This window comes from Struthio camelus, chromosome 2 (genome assembly GCF_040807025.1).
Source record: "Struthio camelus isolate bStrCam1 chromosome 2, bStrCam1.hap1, whole genome shotgun sequence".
Taxonomy (NCBI): Eukaryota; Metazoa; Chordata; class Aves; order Struthioniformes; family Struthionidae; genus Struthio; species Struthio camelus.
Window position 1 is genome coordinate 158,282,358 of NC_090943.1, and position 20,590 is coordinate 158,302,947.

The window sequence follows — 20,590 nt, forward strand, 5'->3', positions numbered from 1 at the left end:
TGGTTTGACTTAAGGCTCAGCAGTCATACACTTTAGAGTGATTTGCAAGCAGAGCTGTTACCTCTGCCTCAGAGGTGGCAACAACCTGCACTGGGACATGCAGGATGGGTACCTGAAGGTAATAAAGGGTCTTGGTTGATCAGATTATAGTATTGACTGGTAATTTTACTATGAAAGCATCAATGTGTCAGTCAGGGACCAGGAATCCATTACCTTTGGTGACGTGCACAGCATAAGAGAGATGATTAATAACCATAGTATCTAGTTTCTTCTTTAATTTCCCTGCTACTTCAAAATATTCTTTTTCTCCAAGGCCTGAGAGATAAGTACACATAGAACAAAACTACAAACCGGGATTGTAGAAGATTTCAGAAGTTCCTGCTTTAAACCCATGGCACATTAAGATAGACAATGCCATTTTGATAACAAAGGGCTGCATGGGCTACCTGAGAGCATGGCTGGGCACACAACAGCTGAAGCACCTGCCTTGGAGAGCTGAGAGAGCCCATAAACACCACGATGAAGCATCTGAATGGCAAAACCTCAGCCCCCTCTGCCTTGGGAGGCTTCATCCGCCCCTAGATGACCACAGGGCCTGAGCACTCTTACAGAAACCCATGATTTGAGGGCTAAGACTGCACACGGGGACATGCCCACCATCTGCCCTGCTAGGGCAGGCACAGATTGCTGCCAGCCTTGACCTTGTTTGCTCATCCTTCCTCTGGTTTCAGCCTCCCTTGCTCTTGGCAGCACCTCCACAGCCTGGTGTTTTGGTGGCGCTGGTGCCTCATAGCACTGGGTGAGATGTGACAACGAAGCACATGCACATGGAGTCACCATGAGCAGGAAGGGGATATCCCTCACTGTGGCAGGGAGAGGAGTGAGCTGAACCACCACAAGTAGGTCTGGGGATGGCTGGACACCATACCACCAGCCAGCACAGTGGCAGCACCACCAGCCAGGAGCAGCGAAGCCTCTAGGATGATGGAAGCACAGGAGGGAAACAGCACATTAGAGCAGGAGGGGAGGCAGGCAAGAGGGGACGCTATCAGGGACATGGCAGTAGGAGCCCCAGAAGCATGGAAGGAACGAGAGGAGAGGACATAGGACTAGGAGGAGGACAGCAAAGCCAAGAGGCAGGAAAGGAGCATCAGCAAGCAGAGACCAGGAGGTAACAAGCTGGGGACACGAAGAGCAGGAGCTGAAACAGCTGCTCATTCAGAGGCCTCCACAGGAGCACCATCTCTCCCACATCTCCAGGGCCACAGCGTGCCAGAGCAGGAGGCAGAGACTGGCAGCAGCCCTACCATTGACACTGGTACCAGAGGCCTCCAGGGGCATGTTATGCCAAGGAGAAGTTGACACTGCAGGGCAATCACTTCCCTACTTGGAGGCCACAGAGGCAATAGACTCATCTGTCCTCCCTTCCCACCTTCCTCCTTTCCATGCAAGACCAGGCAGCCTCACCCAAGCCCATGGGCTGCCAGAGCAAGGGTCTTCCCTTGGGCTTGCTCCAAAGCTAGGCTGAAGCAAAGGCTGGCACTACCAGGCAGCTCAGGGCACTTCATGGGCAGCAGCTCCATTCATGTCACCCTTGCCTGATTTTCCATAGCTGCCTTCCCCCTCTACCAGCCAGTATTTCCTTGGGGCAGGGGGCCCTCTCCCACATCCACTCCCTCCTGCAGGCTTTCCTTAAAAAACACAAACAACCCCTAAACCCACACTTTTTTTTTTTTTCCAAGCAATCCTCCCACTTTCTGTTTGCCTCACCTCTCCCTCATTATCCTGGGTCTTGCTTTTGTTTGTCTTGGCTATTTTGGGCTGTAGGCTCTCTGGGGAAGGCAATACCGCTTAAGTATTGTCTGCGCACACTGTTAAGTGTTTGATTCCTTCCAGCTGAGCAGAGCTCAGGTGATAAATCAGGCATAAACTGACTGAGAAGTGTCAGCCTGGCTGGCTGAATCAGCTTTAAAAGGTATAATTCATTAAGCAGCTGTAACTTTGTGTTTAGGCAAAAAAAAACTTACCTTATCTTAAAAGGTGCAAATAATAGTTTAATGCTGAATTTTCAGAGGAAATCCAGTAAAGGCTGTACTCTCCTGTAGTTAAGTATAGCATATTAGTGTAGTACCTATAGCATGTACTAACTGTACTCTGTGGCTCTAACCATCTCCTTCAGTATTGTCACTCATGAAGGACGTCTACAATGTTATTTATAATGAGAGTTGCATATAATTGCAATATGGAAGTAAAAAAAAATCTATTAAAAATGTGAAGGCAGTATGGAGTACTAAGCAAGAAGCCACTGTGCTTTCCACTATCCAATTAACTTTGTTAAACTGATTCTAGTTACATATTTTTAACCGTATTGCTATTCGACACTATACCACCAATTGCTAAAGAGTTGTATTTAAGGGATCTCATTTAGAAAGGATTAGGACGGAAATGTTTATAAGAGGCATGTGGGATTCCTCTTCATATTGCTGCCAGTAAGATGATTATTCTAATTTCATATAACATTCAAACTTCCACACCTAGCAGCATCACGGAAAGATCTGAGCTCTGCTTTCCAAATTTGTGACTCTGTTGTGATCGTCTTTTAAACTCTTTGTCTATCCTTTAAACCAGTTTTTGCTATGAAAGTACGTAAACGATTTAACATGAATCAACAAGAAAGTAGATTTCATGTGTTCAGCACCACTTTTAGAGCTACACTGATAAATGGGATTCTAATTTATAGCATGTGAAATATAAAAGGGAGTGCATTCCTGCATACTTGCACTTTGATACAAAAAGTGATGTGAGATTCCAGTGAAAAATAAAACCCAAGTGTTGTCAAGCCATATGTCCTGTTTGTACTCTCTGCAAGGACACTGTTTTTGATGTTTATTTCCAAATCTATCATACTTAAGAGCCATCTTTCTCATTCTTCGCTTCAGATCCTCTCATCTGCAATACAGGAACATTTGTCATATAAAGCTAAATGCAGATGCCTTTTCTTCTCCCCTTACCCAGGGGGAAAAATATATCGAATACCCCAGGTCTGTAGGGGTAATTTAAAGAAAAAAGAAAAATAAATCCCAGGAGCGCAGTCCCTCTTTCTAGCCACCCAGTGCCTTGGCTTGCAGTGTGAATGATCAGTGACCCTTATCGTTATTTGACCCGTCAATAACAGCCTCAATGTTTGTAACACTCTCTGTTTTAGGCCCTTCTCTCTATAGGTGCTTCATTCTGCAGCTGAGGGCAATGGGTAGTGATTTTTTTTTTTTTTTTTTTCAATCTGACCTCTCTGTGCTCCCTTCCTTTAAACATAGTGGCAATAAATGAGGCATTCCAAGCCCAGTGAGGCCAGTGCATCATCTTTCGTCCATGAAATTACAAGCTGTGGTTAGGGCAAAGGTTGCGAGCTCTCCAAGAATGACACCGGGCCAGGAATGACACTGGGCCAGACACGTCTATGAAGTTGTAGCTGGTTGCATCGCATCTGACTGCGCCCTATCGGCTATTATCTTTCATACTTTTTATGTCCTTTTACACCTGCACAGTGACTGTGAAAATCCAGTGTTGGTCAACATTTACTTGGCTCATATATTAACTACTAGATCAGGCAGGGGGTAGTAGACAGCCCAGCCCAAGATAAGCAGCAAAATCCACACACCTTGTCTTTGTTGTTCCTGCCTATTTCAGTCGAAAGTAAAACAGCAGCCAAAAAGTAAACTGAAAAATTTAACTGTTTTATAAAATAAGATTATGAAATTCTATGTAAAAATCCAGCTTCTTAAATATGGTACATTCATTTTCTCACAGAATATTTAAATATTCAGGTCACTTATGCTATATTTTCACTGTGTTTGAGTTAAAAATCATTGGATAAATTAAAACATCTCTACCAAAAGATACCACAACTTATACAGAAAAAACTATGCAATTATATTTTTTAAATATACAATGTAAAGAAATTAAGAACTTTTAGAGCATGCTACAAAATTTTGCCAGAAAAATATACGAGATCATTTTTAACTAGAATATATACAGTGTGCTTTTCATTTCTCTTTCTAAAATTCAGTCTCATACAATTTCCATTTAACTTAATAAATATGTACAACAAAAATGTTTATATCTTAAAGAATATAAATAGCAAATACTGTATTAGAGCCTGGTCCAGCATTCTTTTCTCATCTAGTGACTATAGTGGGGCTTTGCAATTCTAAATGTGCAAAAATGCAGAAACAGGCTCTTAGTGTTATCAACAGGTTAACAGCTTTTACAAAAGTGATTTTATAAAAAAAAAAAAACAAAAAACTCCAAGAACACTGCAAAAGACTTAGAGCTATTCCAGTCAGGCATTTCTATAAATAGTAAGACATAATGTAGGGAAACAATGTTCCAGTTTAATTACTGCTGGCAGTAATTAGGGAAAAATAGTCAGTGGAGAATGAAAAGTATCTTGAATTAGACACATCTTACTTTCACTGATTTAACTTGGTTCCCTATCATTTCTAAAAACAGTTTCTGGTATAATCTATACATTGTAAACCTGTGAAGAAACTTTATCACCTTCTTCAGACTTTGAATGGTTGTTTTTGGAAAGTGGTATGTTTTCAAGTGCTTCAGTCCATACATTAAACCCTTAATGGTGTCTTGGTCTCCATTCTTTATTCTCCACAGATTGAGAAGCTTCAGAATTTGTTCTGTGGGTTGACACAGTTTCATTGTGCGCTCGACATCTTCTTTTCCCACTTTCTTGCCTGGTAAGCTTGCCATCAGTGTGTTGAGATGTTCAAAGGTGAGATTAGGGTGGCCAATATGTTTTAAGACACTATTTTCACAAAGATCGATATCTATAAAAAGCAAAACGAAGAGACATAAGTACAATGCATTACAACTTTATGATGGTCTACAAAAAACTTCCAAAATATCAAGGTGAATATGCCTTCCCAATTTTTAAAAAATTATTTCAAATAATTCTATTAGCAATGCTGTTTTAGGCTCCAGTCTTGAAAAGCTCTTAAGATTGTAATTAACTTTGCAAACACAAACAGCCCCAAACTACATACAAACTTACTAGTAAGTATTTATTTCTATAAGCTTTTTTCATGCATCTTGTAAATGTTCTCTAGACGTCGGAGGACTCCTAATGTTTGGTTCCAATGAATGAATAATTTGCTCTTCTTACTTTGGAAATGTCTAGGCAAGCTTTGCTAAAATGGGCACTGTCATTTCAGTTTTTGAAGCATTCTAGACACTTCACAATCTGACACAAGCATACATATTCAAAAGGTGAGGAAAAAATTAATCTATTTCTTGTAGACAAAAGGTCATTAAAATGTGGTGGTTGGTGAGGGTGGCTTAGAGAGGTAGTCTGACTTTCGTAAAAATCTCCATGTTAACATTGCAGCATTATTTCACCTTTGACACCAGTCTTGGCAGATTCAGCACAAGAAAAGCAGTGAATTGGCATGACAAATAGATACCAGAAGACAAAAAAAAAGAGAAAGCACTTCGGTTGTATTCTTTATTCCCATGCTATTCCCATTCTGTGAATAGATGCATCAGTCTGAGCTGTCAATCAGCATTGGTAGCGCCTTACTTATTTTAAAACAAACTGGACTCTCAGTTTTGTACATCCAGCTCCCTCTAACCTCAACAGCCCCTGCTCAGATATAGCTGCAGGAAACATTTTTGTAGGCTGTACAGTCCCCAAATAGGATTTAGACTCTGACACTACGCATGCTCCTAAAGGGGCCACGTGCGGCAAGTCTGGGCAGAATTGCGTGTAAAAAGCTGAATCCTGCTCCTAGTTACACCTCTACAGCTGCCCTCAGCGTCGGTGCGCTTCCCACACCAAACACCTCTCTGCCAAACCCACACCTCCACCTCCCCATCAAGGCATACCCCATCACCAGGACGAATTTGACGCCATATAATTTGCAAAATGCCATTTAGAAGGTTACTTCTAACATATGTGCTATCCATAGAAGGTACCTTGGATAATCTTCTTGACCATATCTTGCTCTTTGTTTTGCTGCTTCCACAATTTCAAGAGTTGGAAGGTCTGCTCTTGAGAACTGTGCCTTTGTTTAATCCTTTCTATATTTTCTGTGTTAACCTTGGTCCCAGGCAAACTGTCTGCCAGTATGTTCAGCCAGTTAGGTGTGAGCTGATTAGGAACAGCAAACCTAAACATAGCCTCCTCGCACAGGGTTACATCTGAAATAAAAAGTAGAAAAAGAATATGTCAATTGTATTGATCTTGATTCAACCGCTTATCTCTGAAAAAAAAACCAGTACGCAGCACAGATGATATGCAAAATGTTTACAAAATATTAAAAACGAAAAGCGGTCTTCACAGTTCTGTTGCACTCTGTGCTTGAGATCCATTCTCTCCGACCTACAGTAATTAAAGTTCTACTTCGCCCATCACTATAGCAGGCAAATGGCTAGCAACCTAGACACTGTTATCATAAATGCTGATACCTTCATTTCAACAATAATCAAAAGGTATATTTTCAGGGTACTCTTCTTTAATATGGTACATACCTATGCCACATTTTTGAGCTGATGTATCTGTATTTTCCTGGCACACGTTGTCACGAACTGCATTTCCCTTTAGTGCTATTTTCAAACCCAGTGCACTACAGTTTGTGTGCTTTTGACAAGCTGCTTTGGACGATGTTTCATTCGAGAAAAATCCTTCTGGACATCTCCTACATACGGTGTCACTCTCAGGGGTACCTTTGGAAACAGGAAAGCAACATATCTATTTACATATAAAATGAATTATTAAAAAAAATACAAGATTACAAAAATGCAAGAAAATATCCCTTCCAAAATTGTGATGAATTCTGCTTCTCATGTTTCATACGTATGAGGGAAGCACATTTAGGGGAAAAAAACTTTAATTTTCAGAGAAAGACATGTATACCTGTCACCAAATTCTATAAGCTCTTGTAAATCAATTATTACTTGAATCTATTTAAAAATTACGTAATGTGTGACCTTCACCTTTCATCTGTACCAACATCCTGGAAACCAATTAACTGGCACAAGACACTAAATACTACTCTGCAGTATCTCTGCAGAACGTTACTAGAACGGATCATTTAGTTCTAGCCCAAAATATAACTCAGCTAAAGATCCACTAAGACCCTCTGAAATATACTCTCACCTTTCAAGTATGAAATTATACTGAAAAATATAATTCAAGCAATAATTTGAACTTTTTCTTAGATTGAAAAAAAATATTAAAAGCAAATACAATATATTATCCAATATAGCAAAAATGTTTAATATACATACAGATTTTTACTTCGTGTTAGGCTGTTATAATCACATAGTTATTACTCCAGAATTAAATATATGATACAACAACTGAACAATATTTTATGGTTCTATCTATCTAACTGACTTAGAGGAAGAAAACGAAAGCATGAGCTTTGAAATATCGCAAAGAGTCTAACCACTAGTGACAAGAAAATAACAGCACCAATAAATGCTTTACATTCACCCCAAGTCATCTTTATCCAGCAAACACTTACGTAAGTGTCTACAGTCTAAAACTGCATTATTGACTATAGACTTAAGCACATGCTTAACATTCTTTTTTATAATTGGAAACTATATTTGAATATGAAAATGCCTCCATCTAGTGTATTCTGGGAGTATTTACACGTGAATGCTTATTTTAATGCTAGCTTTTAAGTAAAATTTATATTTTGGGCATTTTATTGGAGGAAAAAAGTATGAATCTCAAGTTTTCTGATAGCCATGAAATAAAGAATAACGTTTGCATACACATGATCTAACACTTCTTTCAGTAGATAAGTGAAAACAAAGCAGGAATTTAAATTTTTGTGCATCTGAAAATCAGAGAGCCCATATATCGCATAAAAACAAAACAAGCTCTGCTTCCAGCCCCCAACAAGCAGCAGCATGCAGGTCTGCCCTTACATTTTCTGTATAACATACACGGCTTCTGGCTCTAGACTACACAAAAGTCCAGCCAACATACCACTGTTTATTGTACCTGCACAAGCAGCAATAAGCATTTTGCAGAAGTCTAAATTTTTAGTAAGTCTCCCTACTACAGACATGTTACTCTTGTGTTTCAGCAGCTATGAAGGGGAAAAAAAGGAGAAAGTCCCTGCCAACGGCTGATCTCTGTTTTCAGAGTTTCCCATGTAACCTTCTCTGTACGAGACGGAGATAAAAGGGGTAATCGTCAGCATTCTCGAGGTTGAGCGTAAAGTAATCTCTAGCATCTACCAGCTTCTTCTTCACTGCTTATCTGGTGTCTCATGTTCAGGGCACAAACTGCCGTAACCTGGCCTGGCCACCCTTCTGCCGCTCCCTTCAATTTGCCTGAAATCCCCTGTTCTCTCAAGAGGAACAGCAGAAGCCGCGGGGCAGATAATGCTGCCTTGTAGCACTGCTAATTCCCAAGTGAATTGCTACCAAAAGCTCTTTCAGACACAGGGGCTGGCTGCTGAAGAAAGGAATAAACCTTAACTTGCACTCACAAATGTGGCCTACCGAGGTAAAGTGATCTGCCCAGCATAATCATGAGCTACTGGCAATGGGGACCCACAGTCAGATTTCCAATACTCTAAGCCCCGAACGATGCACTGGACCACACTGTCTCCCTGTGTTGCAGTGGAAAGCTTATTTTTATACGCTTAGGTTTTATTTCACCTCAGTTTAAATCAGTACAGAGGCACTGTTTCATGCTGCCGCATGGCAGAAAGTGAGAACACAATGTGGATGATGCTTATTGAATTCTTAGTCAACACAAAAACTGAATATTGACACAGGGGGACACGATTATTTTTAAAAAGTTTTCATTCCTTGTTCGAGGTCTGCTTAGGTTTAGTCAGTTCATTCTGATGGGCTTTTGGAAACAAACTTTCCAATAAATTCCATGATTCAACAATTTATTTTCTTCTAAAGTTTGCTTCATTTTGAATTGAAGGATCCAAATTTGTCATCACGGTTTCAGGGTTCTTTCAGGGACGCAGCAGACTGTTTGCTCAATTCATACTTCTCTGTGCGTCCCCCATATGGGCTTTCTGAGAACTTTGCTTCTGTCCCCTTTTGACTTGCTGCTAAGGTAGAGCAGAACCTCATCGACCCAAGCCCTTGAATAAAACAATTTAGGTTAGTGAAGGTTTCTAATATCGAAATGTGGTAGCTGCTACTGGAACTGCATGGAAATGCAAAAAGTGGCAAGAGCAGATGGGGCACTAGGTTAGTTTTTAGTCAATCAGTTATTCAGGGAATGGTGATGCTCTACAGCAGTTACATTACTCATTACATCAAAGTTGTTCTCCAGTGAGATATTCATAACTGGCGAAATTACTCTTGACCTACTATTCAGCATATCTCTACAACGTTCTGGCTAGTCCTAATATTTCTTACTGCATATACACAGTTACTAGGGAAGTAATGCTGTAGCTTTGAGATTGCTTTCCTACAACTTTGTGTGTGATATGCTTCTTGATTTTCTGTATTCCCTTCCTTGGTGTTCTTCTCTGGGCAGTGATCAACCTCCAGCACAACGACAGTTTGTGCTACCAAAGGCTGTATTAAATACTGGAACTAAACTGGGCCATGGCATCTGCCAAATGATAAATTATGTATTTTGTTTCAAGAGAAGAATTTATTATTGGTTTAACAATTTATGTTGTCTACAATGAAGAATACACTCCACTGAAAAACACCACTTCACTCTATCCCTGCCAGTTATCCAGCATAGTAGCAGCCTGTTTAACAAAGAAATGGCTGTTTTTTTGATGATAGTAACAATTTCCCTACGAGTACCACTTAAGACATTGATAATTAATTATTACCACATGTTGCTCTGATGCTAGATCTATATTAATATTGTTATAGTTATACACTTGATGTCAAAGCAGGTATTGCTCCTGGTGTTTGTCAAGATATACTGTTGCTTGAAACAGCAGATTTCAAAATGAAAAACATTATTATTTATCACACACACAAATACTACATTCCAGATAATGTTCCTTTAAAAGGGGTAATCCATCATGTTTCTCATTAGAGTGCAATTGCTACATTTGCTATTGCCATTAAGTAATGTATTACAGTAGGAGCAGGGGTATTCCACTGAGAAATGTTCCTTTGGCTACGGTCCAAACAGTGCAGAGCAGGAACAGGTTCAATTGGCTTTACAATTTACCATTCTGTAATTCCATCTGGACAAGCCTGCTTCCTAATCTTGTAAGTGCCACAAGTCTTCAATGCACCGTAGAACTCTAATTAATTCAGTGCTTATTGAAAACAGATACATACCTGGCTGTGCAACACCAAACCCGGGAGAACACTCCGTGTGCTTTAAGCAAAACTCTAGCTCAAGGTATCTCCCTTTGATGCACTCGCAGATGCGGTTCTGTGTGCTCGTGCATTCTTGCTTAACATACTGCAATTCTTTACAAACAGCATTGCAGTATTGGCATTCATCGTTGCTGTTCCAGTCTTCAGCATAGTACTGGTCCGGACACGGAGCACATTGTGTCTTGCTGGTAGCTGTACAGGGCTGCTTTACGTAGGCTCCAGGAGGGCACTGGTCACACATGAGCTCACGAGCTGTTCCTGGGTCGTAATGGAGATACTTTGGGGGAGAGATATCCTGGACAGTCCACTTAACAGAAATATCCAAGAGCTAGTGACAAGAAAATAAAACATTGTTCACTTTAGTCTTGGGTGGCAACATAGTCACAAAGAAACCTACATTTTAATGAGTTTATGAGTTTAATCATGTCCTTATCTTCAATCCAATGTTTATGTTAGAAATTTAGAAAATATTAGCCAGCTTCCGGACTCTCCCATGTCTATGTCTGAACGGGAAACCTTTCAGATCTTATCCAGAAAATCTTACTGGCATAAGTACTTCCTTATTCTTAGTTTGTCTATGGCTGTAGATCTTATTCTCCTCTCACTTACACCCTTTCAAAATCATCTGGCAATGATCTTTTTAACCTACTGGCATCAGAGAACCTGGTCCATTAGTTTCCTCAGCATCATGCTCAGTGCACAGCAAGATGGAAATTTTGCACTCTCATACAACAAGCGCTTCAGACGCAAAGGAATGGCAAATATCTGAGAATACAAATCTAACAAGTGTACTGCCCCATTTACTGCAGGTATCTTTAAAGGATGATTCCGCGCAATATTTATTTTTAGTGGAAATGAATGGGTAAAACAATGTAAGTTACTTTGTAACGCCTTTCATTTAATCTTGAAGTAAAAGAAAGAGACTCTTGGGATAAAATGTGGCTGCTACTTCTAGTATAAAGATGTAGCTTCATACAGAGGTACAGAATGCTACAACTGATGAAAGTTGTATTAAAGACTTAAGTCACACAAGCGGGAATAGGTCAGGGCAATACTTTCACTTCCTATCCAAAAGTACACTCAGAGAATGCTTAACTCTGTCTTGAGGAATTGGTTCAGCACTGACAGAAATCATGACAGCCACAATCCCTTCAGTTTCCCGCAATAATCTACATTGTTGGTGCGATTTAGGAACTAGCGGTCTGAGATGACCCTGCCCTTCCGTAGAGACGACTTAAGAGATCACGTCATTCTGGTCAACGCTAACTCAAAATTTGGTTATGTGATTCCAACAGCCCTTCAAAAACAGAACTCTCTTGTTTACTTCCCTAAGAATAGCCCCAAGCCCCACAGGGTCAGCCTTCAGCTAAGACTTTGGGCTGAGACCTCAGCTCTGCCCAAACGCTGCATGATCGATGTGCTGCTTGTCTTTCAAAACTTGTTCATTCTATAAAGATGAAGTAAACTGGCTCTAACGAAGAAACTTGTGACTGACTTGTCTTCATTGCTATTTTAATCCCAGTTAGCTAACACAGAGACACCAATTCAGTTTCAAGAGCACATCTTTCCTTTTGTCCAATGTAAATGTCCCCAAAGAGTAAGTGGAATTAACTCTTTATACTCATTCAGACTCTAACTTTCCTAAAGAGGCTTCACTTAAGGGCCTCACTTCTGCCACAGAGCTGCACTTATGTGAAATTGTTATTAAAGCTGGCAAGGACAATTAAATCACGAATCTGCACCAACACAACTCAGCATTTGCACCGACTACTAATATTAGCTGCCTTCCATAAGAACTCTTACTGTCTAACAGAGTGTTCTTAATTGCAGTCTCCTGTCACCTGTCTATGACTCCACTTTTTATTTGGCTATATCTAGACTCACTGCAGAACGAAATGCAGATAGTATGGATATTCCCCATAGCCTCTTCTAGTTACCCTTGGCTAAGCCCTGTAACTTGTCCATTCTTTATCTGTGATTTCCATACGTCGAGAACCCACTTTTTCGTTTGGTCTCCATGCACAATCCCTTCCATTGTGAGAAGCTCCTTATTTCTAATTGAAGTTTGTTGATGATGTGCAGCTCAATTTTTCTTTAATGCCTGGACCTATTTAATAAGAGGGTGCAGTGCATTTTAAAAAAGTGAATGCCTTTCCACAGACAAAAAATGCACCCACCAATGGCAAATCTGCAGCTGTTATTCTAGGAACAAGCAAGTCCTGAAACTCTCATCAATTGTTGATGTTAACAGTCAGGTTTTCTTCTAGGGTTTTTATTCAGTAATAGATAATATAGTAAGAATTCAACATTCATCCCACAGATGCCAAGGCTTGCATGGGCACACGCATTCTCATACAGTATTGCAGAATATCACAGACTGTAACATGAGGCACACATCCTGTAAAGACAAGTATAAGCCAATATGTCATGCCAACATGTTAACCAGAAATGTCTATGGAAACCCAAGAGCTTCAGACAATACTAAATGCAGATGAATATCTGACACTGTGAAAACAGTGAGGGACAGAGCCAGGTACCGCACCATATCCTAGCGCAGAAACACTAGTCTTCCTACTGTGAGATGCACGAGTCCACAACAAACCCCAAGCTGTCACTGCTACAGCAACAGACTCCGCTGCTTGGGGTCATGCATCTTCTTCACTCAGTCTCATTTTGAGGTGCTCAACAGTTAGGTCTCCTGTCACAAATGCTTGGCTTCCCTTTATAACGTGGAGGAGTAACAACAACATGTTTTGTCTGTTTTCCTACCTTGACAATTTCCTCTGGAAATCACATACGAGAAACAAGTAAGAGATTTTGATGCAGGGGATGAGTCAGGATTTAAATGAATTCAGTTTCAGCAATGAGGATATGAGAACATGGGGTTTTGCGGGGAAAAACAGAGGCACTTGTTTCCTGAAGAACTAACCACTATATGAAGCAATCTGATAAGAACTGAAAACAAATTGACTCAGGTCCAGAAGAAATTGATCTGAATTTTAATTATACCACTTGGGAAAAAAAAAAAAAATCTCACTGCAAAGATCCGGATTGAGAGGATCAAAAAATACAGGAACAATATGTGTGTGAGACTATGCTAAGTTTTCCCTTTGGAAACATGAATGGCTATGTATTATTGCTGCAGAGCAGAATACTAGTAATCTAAATGAGCATAACTAATAAACATAACAATAGGATTAATAAATTAGCATCACAGAAAGGACTATTGGCCTTGGCATCTGATTTATTTCTTTGTGTTTTTAAAAGAAAATCAAATTCCAGCTCTCCTCTCTTCATTCCCAGAAGTATACATTACATAGCCGCAATAATGAATCACTCACTGGCTGAGGTATAGGCATGCTGTATCAAACTCTTCTGTTTTGTAAATAAGTATTACCAAAGACCCTTCAGTCAAACTAAAGCTACAAATGCAATTAATATTTCAATATCTTACAAGAATATTTTGTAGCTCATTTTAAACACAGAGCTAGATTATTCTTCTTACTACTGTATGACTATTATAATCCTAAAAGCACAGGTAAGCTGTGGAACTCCTTGCTACAGAACATTGCAAACAGCTGGGTTCCAAAGGCAATTTGACCAAAAAACAGGAAAATTCTAATAAAACACTATTAAACACAAACCACCTCTTGATCAGCAGATCCCAAATAACAAAACGCTTGATTCTGGAAGAGTGCTTTGGGGAAGTATCACCGTGCATTTGCTTTTTTTTTTTAAAACTCTCCTCCATGTGTCAGTTATCAACCTCTGTTACAGGTGGGTTTTTTGATTTTTTTTTTTTTTAGAACTAACACAGCCACTTGTACATTGTTAGGTACATTTCTAGACTCCGACCCTATATATCATAGCTCTTCATAGAACTACTGCAGGTCCCCTAGTAATACATAGATAATAGATCTGTGAGACTGCCTTCTATGGCAATCAAAAGCAGCTAGTACATTTGAGTATTCTGAGTATTTAATATATAACCTGAAAAACAGAAGTTAGCCTCAAACCTACACTAAGTGCCAAAGTAAAAGCGATCACTTTTTCAGTTTTAAAGGATAAGGGTGGTTCAGGGCAATTAAGTGTGATTTCTAATAGTTTCACTTCAGTAACTTGAACCAGAATGGAAAAAGACCACTCGTGTCCTCCAGCTCACAGAGTAAACTAGCGAGGAACTTCACTAACTTGTCCCTTCCCTTGGCCTGTCATACAGTCAAGAATACCCTCACCTGTGCTTACATTAACAAGTTGTGTTACCTGTAAGTGCAGATTTGCAGAGCAAAATAGATGGTGCTGGGAATCTGGCATCCCTATTTTACATGTTTCAGGGAGGGGGATTTTGGACTGACACTGCTCTAGTCCCCATGGACTTAGCAGAAAGGGGGTTGGAGCACATCTGGTGGGTCTCTGGAGTCTGTCTTTGGATTTTCTTTCATCAATTCAGCTTGTGCACTCCAAGTCTACTTGGACGAGCAAACTAAAGCACAGTAAATGAAGATGATCCGGAGAGGCCCTTCTAAAGCATGTTCCTGATTCAGATTAAATGCTAATTAAATGCATTTTATGTCATTCCTGACCCTTCTCCTCCTAGGCTGTACTAGGACCAACTTGGTAGCAAATCCTCACTTGGATAAAACCTCTGATTGAACTGAATGTCTATATGAAAAGGTAGGACAAGTACTAAATACCTCAGTCTCCACTATAAGAAATAGCACTATTAGAGCATATGAAAACCCAGCTGGTTAAAATATAGCTCTTGATGCGTTTCTGAAAAGAAATATGAACTCTGGTTTCCTGGAAGAGGAAGTTAAAAGATCTAGGCGGTTTCCTTTAATTTTATATCCTAAGCATATCCTTTATAACCCCTTATGAAAGGTAATGATTCTTGGCACCTTGTTCATCACAAAAAATTAACTGTAAAGTTTGATTCAGAGTGCGCTCAATTGGAAAGAGTTTTCCCAGGGGCAGTGAAATGCAAGGCTCAATTTTAAAAACAATACCAAGGGTTATTTTGTTATATGAAGAGGAAATGTTATTAGTACCAAAATAATTGCCAAAACAAAAAAAAAATCGAATATCATCAGCTACATCTATCAAACTATCAGGTGAAATTTTCTCCCCTGTCATGGGCCTGGTTCTGAAAGGACTGAAAAACTCAGTCCTCATTGATCTCTCAGGGCCAAATCCTGGCTGCCTTTCAGAATGGACTTCTCTGGGTAAACAGTTGGGATCAATTTGAAATACTGAAATATAAGTCCAGAGTAAGTCAGTGTCATGACAGTAAGCACTGCAAGACACTTTAAAATGAGGTTTGCTCATAACCATGCAGCCTTTAGCTTAGAGAATGATGTCTAAATTGGATTGGCTAATATTTTATATATTCCTGTAGTTTTGTGGTTTTGTATTGTCACTTACTGTATTTAATATATTCTGACACTTTCCTCAGAATGACTTACCCAAGGTTAAAAAGCAACCCTTTGATTGTTGATCCCCAACACATTAGGCCTAAAGCAATATTTTTCCATACCTTCTTTATGTCAGAATACACAAATCCATCAACCATAACATAAAAGTCCTGTACAGTCCATTTCTTTGAGCCTTTAGAAGATATTCTTGAAAGAAAAATAATGTGATTGTGAAATTTCATTTCAGATTTTGGGCATTAAAAGGAGTACCCACCCCTTCCTTTCATCTTTAAATGTAAGGCAAAGAGCTGCTTGCTTTTTCTTGTTGAATTAAAATGAACTGGAAGACAAAGCACATAAAGCAAAAGTCCTTCAAGCATCGTCCTCTTAAATCACTGCTTTGTGAGAGAAAAGAAGGTGGTTTTTCAGCATATGAAAATATTATTATATAGCTTGGCTTTGTGGTTTTGGGTTGTAGACCAAAGAAGAATGTTTAATCTGCTGAGAAAGATAAATCTGTTTCTGCTTTGCATTCCACAGCCATTCCAAAGCATATTTTCCTGCTTGATAAATAATTGTTGAAGTCATTTGTCAGACTGCTGCTAGCGTTTGCACTGGGTTCAAAGTAAAACCTCACAACTCTCCTACTTTGCTTTCTACATCAAGTATTTGGATAAAGCTAAGCCAAGAGGCCTCAATCTACCCTCAACTCTTAGGCAGAATGCCTCATTGAAATGATGCAGAGGCCCCAGTGAAACATGAGAGGCAAAATACAGTATTGAAAGATACGAGAGAGGTCCCCCTAATCAATAGCTTGGCAAATCCAAACAGGACCCACAGATCCAGCAGAAGACACTGTCATGCTGGATCAGATCCATGGCCATCTACTACAAATGACCGGTGAAAAATATTTCTGATCAGCTGACTCTTGCCCGTTTGGTCAGCTGGGAAATGCTCAGACCTCATCTTCTTCACCTGGCTGTCTTGGGGGCTTCCATGCAATCACCAAGTCTGACTTCTCTGGGATGACAGCTGTGGAGAACTACGAATACCGTAATTCACTGCAGGCTCACTCAGACTGCAGCCCAAACTAAACGCACCTCTTAGCAGGCCACAGCTGAGCATCCGGGACGCAAATGAAAGCTAAAATTGAGTCGTTTTCACTGGTCTGAGATTCAGTTATAAAGCTGCTTCACCACTCTGTCAGCTGTTTCAATATAAAAGGACCTATCCGCTCACTTTGGACATAACAGGGCCTACTTTTGAATGGAAGATGTTTTGTAAAGATGGGGCCTCTCTTTTACATAAGTGATATAACTAGTAACTCTTTTGAGCCACCTGTGTTCAAAACCATGGGTATCAACCTCTGTCCTCCCTTCTCCATAAGTAAAGTACTACAGTAACAATTCATGTCTAGCAGAGATTTTGTGAGGCAGAGTTAGCTGTCATTTAGAAAGCAATCGAGAGGTCTAAACTACTGTTTCATTTTCAGTGGTAGGAAAATGCCGTTGAGTTGAAAAGCAGTTCTGTGTCTTACCAAAGAAATGCCGAACTGAAAGTCTTCATTTCTGTGAATTACATTTTCTTTGAGGCTTGTGGAAGAAGAAAGTAAAAAACACTAACCAGTTATGCACCAAAAGATGTATCTTATCCATAAATCATATTTTGGAACATTACTCATCATTGAAAGCAAGATTTAAAGCTAACCGAAACCTGGGAAGTTACTGCCATGACCGCAGTCTGCTTCTGCACTGAACAGGAACACTAACAACAGACTACCTGGAGAAACAGTCTGTCCAATATTATGCGGAAACAGACGTTTTTCTCTAGAAAGACCATCAGAGCAGCAATTCTACTAATATAAAAGTTAAGGACAAAAGGAGCAAAATTAAAGTTTGTACGACATTAGAATAACGGCTGTAACTCAAGCCATGACAGTATCTTTTTAAAATTCTTCTGGTAACTTCAGTGTTTTATTTTTAACCAAGAAACACACAAGCAGAGAGACAGAAAGAAAGAAAGAAGGAAAGAAAGACAGATGGACAGACAGAAAACTCCTGCCCTAGCGGGTTGCAAAGCCATTACTGCCTACACACAACAAACCCAACAGGCAGGCCAGAAAAAGCATGTCACATGCATCCACAGATCCAAAATAGAGAAAGGTCATGTTTAAGGGTCAAGATAGTTACGTGACAAGTAATGAGATCCAGCTCTGGGGAATTTCTTTCAATTCAGCCCTATTTCATAACGCTTCTCTGTCTGTAAGCAGTTTTAGTGTTCCAACAAACAGCACGTACATGCACGCTGTACCACAGCAGGTCCCCCTTTTTTGAAACTTCAGCAAAGAGGCCAAGGCTGAAAGTACATGAAGTCCACACTGTCTTTTTTACCTCTGGTGCCTCCAACCTAAGCTTCAGATACGTAAGGCAAACGCACCCAACCATAAACCACTCTTGCGCTTACGCACCTTCTTATAAAATAGGGACTAAAACTACTCTTCTGAGCTCTGGTGCAGCTGGCAGTGCTTAAACTTCACGATAACATTAAATAAATTATTTTTAAATAAAAACTGGAGTTGAATGCTGAAGCTCTTTGGTATGTACTTCTGTCATTCTGACATATTTCAGCCCATGCAATAAATCAAAAATCACCCTCCCTGACAGAGACAGCTCTAAAGAAAGATTATGCTAAACTTCACCAAACCCTGTTACTTTATGAAGGAACGCGAATGGGCACATTACATTTAACTAAGACCAAAATGCTGATGTGTGTTTTATGGCAAGCACAGATAAGAAGGCAAATTGATAACAAGCTATTGCTGAAATTCCCAGATTAACTTCCTGTGCTTTTATATAGACAAAGAAGGCACAACACCATGCATGAGATGAAAAAGTTGTAGTCCTGCATTTCAATTTGCTGACCACGAGCCAAACAATTTTTGCTTCCCTTGCACCGTTAGTTACTTGGGTTTGTTTCTCAAAAAGCTCTTTCAGAGAGTTCTGCAGAAAGCAATAAACATGCATTACTCATTGGATCCTGGAAATCTTGCTACATTTATAAAGAGCTTTCAGACTAAATGGAACTCAGTTCTAATGTCCTACCACAACATTAATGTCACTGTACTCAGTAAAACAGCCTAGAAACAAGTTACTGTGCAGGCACACATAACAGCCTACTTTGAATACTATTTGTAATGCTTTCCTGTAAATATTTTCTTATCCAAAAGATGAACAGTCTGTAAATGGATGTTACACAGCATCTGTTTGTACACAGTTTTAAATTAGTCTGACATCAGATAAAATTCCATACAGCTAAACAGATTAAATGAGATTTTGAAAGATTTATTTCACTGCTGCCATCTCTCCATTTGCACTTGGAAGTATCTTTCTAAAACACCAAGTAAACAAAAACTTATTGAAGCAGGGGCTTACATAGGATTTGATAACAAAACTTCCTCTGTAACAGCTACTAATTCATCATTTTCTTGCATATGAAGCTGAATTTTCTAAGCCAAAATAAGCACCACATGCTTGTGCTTTTCAGAGCTTTCTGGAGTTCACGGTGGTTTTTCAGGGTAAGAAAGCCAGCCCAGCATTTGAGATACTGACCAGTGCCACTGAAAAACAGATTACACAGATAGGCAAGGATGGAGCTTTTTGTAAACCAAAAGCAAACATCCCAGCCTACATTTTCTAAAATTCATTCCTAGATACAATGTTTTATGTTGGCCCAGTATGATGAAGCCTTACAAAAGGTGAGCGGAAGCTCAGAAAGAAGGCGTAAGAAAAGCAAATCATGCCACTACCTTGAGAATGGGATCAAAATCTCTGCTTCCTTCCTGAAGCTGCAAGTGTCCAGCTCACTTCAAACCTCACCACGAACGCCCAGCGTGATGAAAACAAAAGGGTTTACCAGGAAAACGGAGAGAAGGCAAAAAAAAAAAAAAAAAGGAAGAAAGAAAAACAGAAAACCAAAAACAAAAAAGCCCTCCAAACAAAAGTCTCCTCTGTGTCTTTACAGCCTCATCCCTGAAGCTGTAATGCATCTTAAAGCCTATCTACCTCTCTGCAGGGACTTACCACAAGCGTGCAGCACAGGAACTTGTTCATTGTGGTCGGTGGAAGAAACCTCAGCGAGCGAGCTGGGAAATCAGGCAGGCAGTCAGCTAGCGCTCCAGTCTCCTAGCAGCCTGCTCGCATCCCCCAACATTAAAGACACGATATATATATAGTCCTGGTGTAACAGGAAGCTTTGGCTCAGCTTTGATCACTCATTCCCTATCCATGACCAAACTTTTCTCTCTCTCTCTCTCTCTCTCTCTCGCTCTCTCTCCCTCTTTTTTTTTTTTTTTTTTTTTCAAGGAACCTGTAAAACTTGATGACTTAATGGAACCCTTTGAGCGCTGTAACCACAGGCTGGAAAATGCAAGGAGGGAGTGTCAGGGGCTGGCCAGGGGAGGGCTTAATGGGGCTCTGTCTGTCTGTCTGTCTGTCTGTCCGCCTGCCAGCCCCCCCGCCCCCCTTCCCCGGGCAGCTGCCTCCAGGGGAGACATTTGCCTCCACCATAACACCCACTCGCTCGGCACCCCGGTCTCACAGGAGACACGTTTAAAAATAACTCCCGGAGGCCGAGCTCCCCGCGCCGCCACCGCCGCCGTCGTCGTCGTCGCCGGCCCCTGGCAGAGGCCTTGGGCCCTCGCACGCCCCGGGCGGCCGTTTCCCCGTGAGGAAGAGGGCCGCTCTCCGCTCCGCTCCCCTCCCCAGGGGTTTCCAGGAGCGGGGCTGGCGAGGAAACTGAGGTGGGGAAGGGGGAGGCCGAGGGGAAGGAGA

At 40.5% G+C, this 20,590-nt stretch overlaps 1 protein-coding gene across 2 annotated transcripts; it reads right to left on the reverse strand.

Moving 5' to 3' along the window:
- Window positions 1–3,713: 3,713 nt before the first annotated feature.
- TNFRSF11B (TNF receptor superfamily member 11b) lies at window positions 3,714–20,201 on the reverse strand. Of its 2 annotated transcripts, none has more exons than XM_009682938.2 (5): window positions 19,841–20,201; window positions 10,309–10,678; window positions 6,541–6,735; window positions 5,986–6,210; window positions 3,714–4,841 (listed from the first exon to the last, which is right to left on the reverse strand). In XM_009682938.2, the coding sequence occupies exons 1-5, from the start codon at window positions 19,868–19,870 to the stop codon at window positions 4,453–4,455; spliced, it is 1,209 nt and encodes a 402-aa protein (XP_009681233.1). In that variant the 5' UTR covers window positions 19,871–20,201; the 3' UTR covers window positions 3,714–4,452. The 2 variants fall into 2 exon arrangements, with proteins under 2 accessions (XP_009681233.1, XP_068789262.1); XM_068933161.1 differs by having other exon boundaries at window positions 19,567–19,849.
- Between the last annotated feature and the right edge of the window lie 389 nt (window positions 20,202–20,590).

What these genes read in the sequence shown, in the direction of transcription:
- TNFRSF11B (XM_009682938.2), bottom strand. Translation starts at nt 19,870, where the DNA reads ATGAACAAGTTCCTGTGCTGCACGCTTGTG. An exon ending in TCCTGTGCTGCACGCTTGTG is followed by an intron (nt 10,679 to 19,840) that starts GTAAGTCCCTGC and finishes TCTTGTCACTAG; the next exon opens with CTCTTGGATATTTCTGTTAA. An exon ending in GTTTGGTGTTGCACAGCCAG is followed by an intron (nt 6,736 to 10,308) that starts GTATGTATCTGT and finishes CTGTTTCCAAAG; the next exon opens with GTACCCCTGAGAGTGACACC.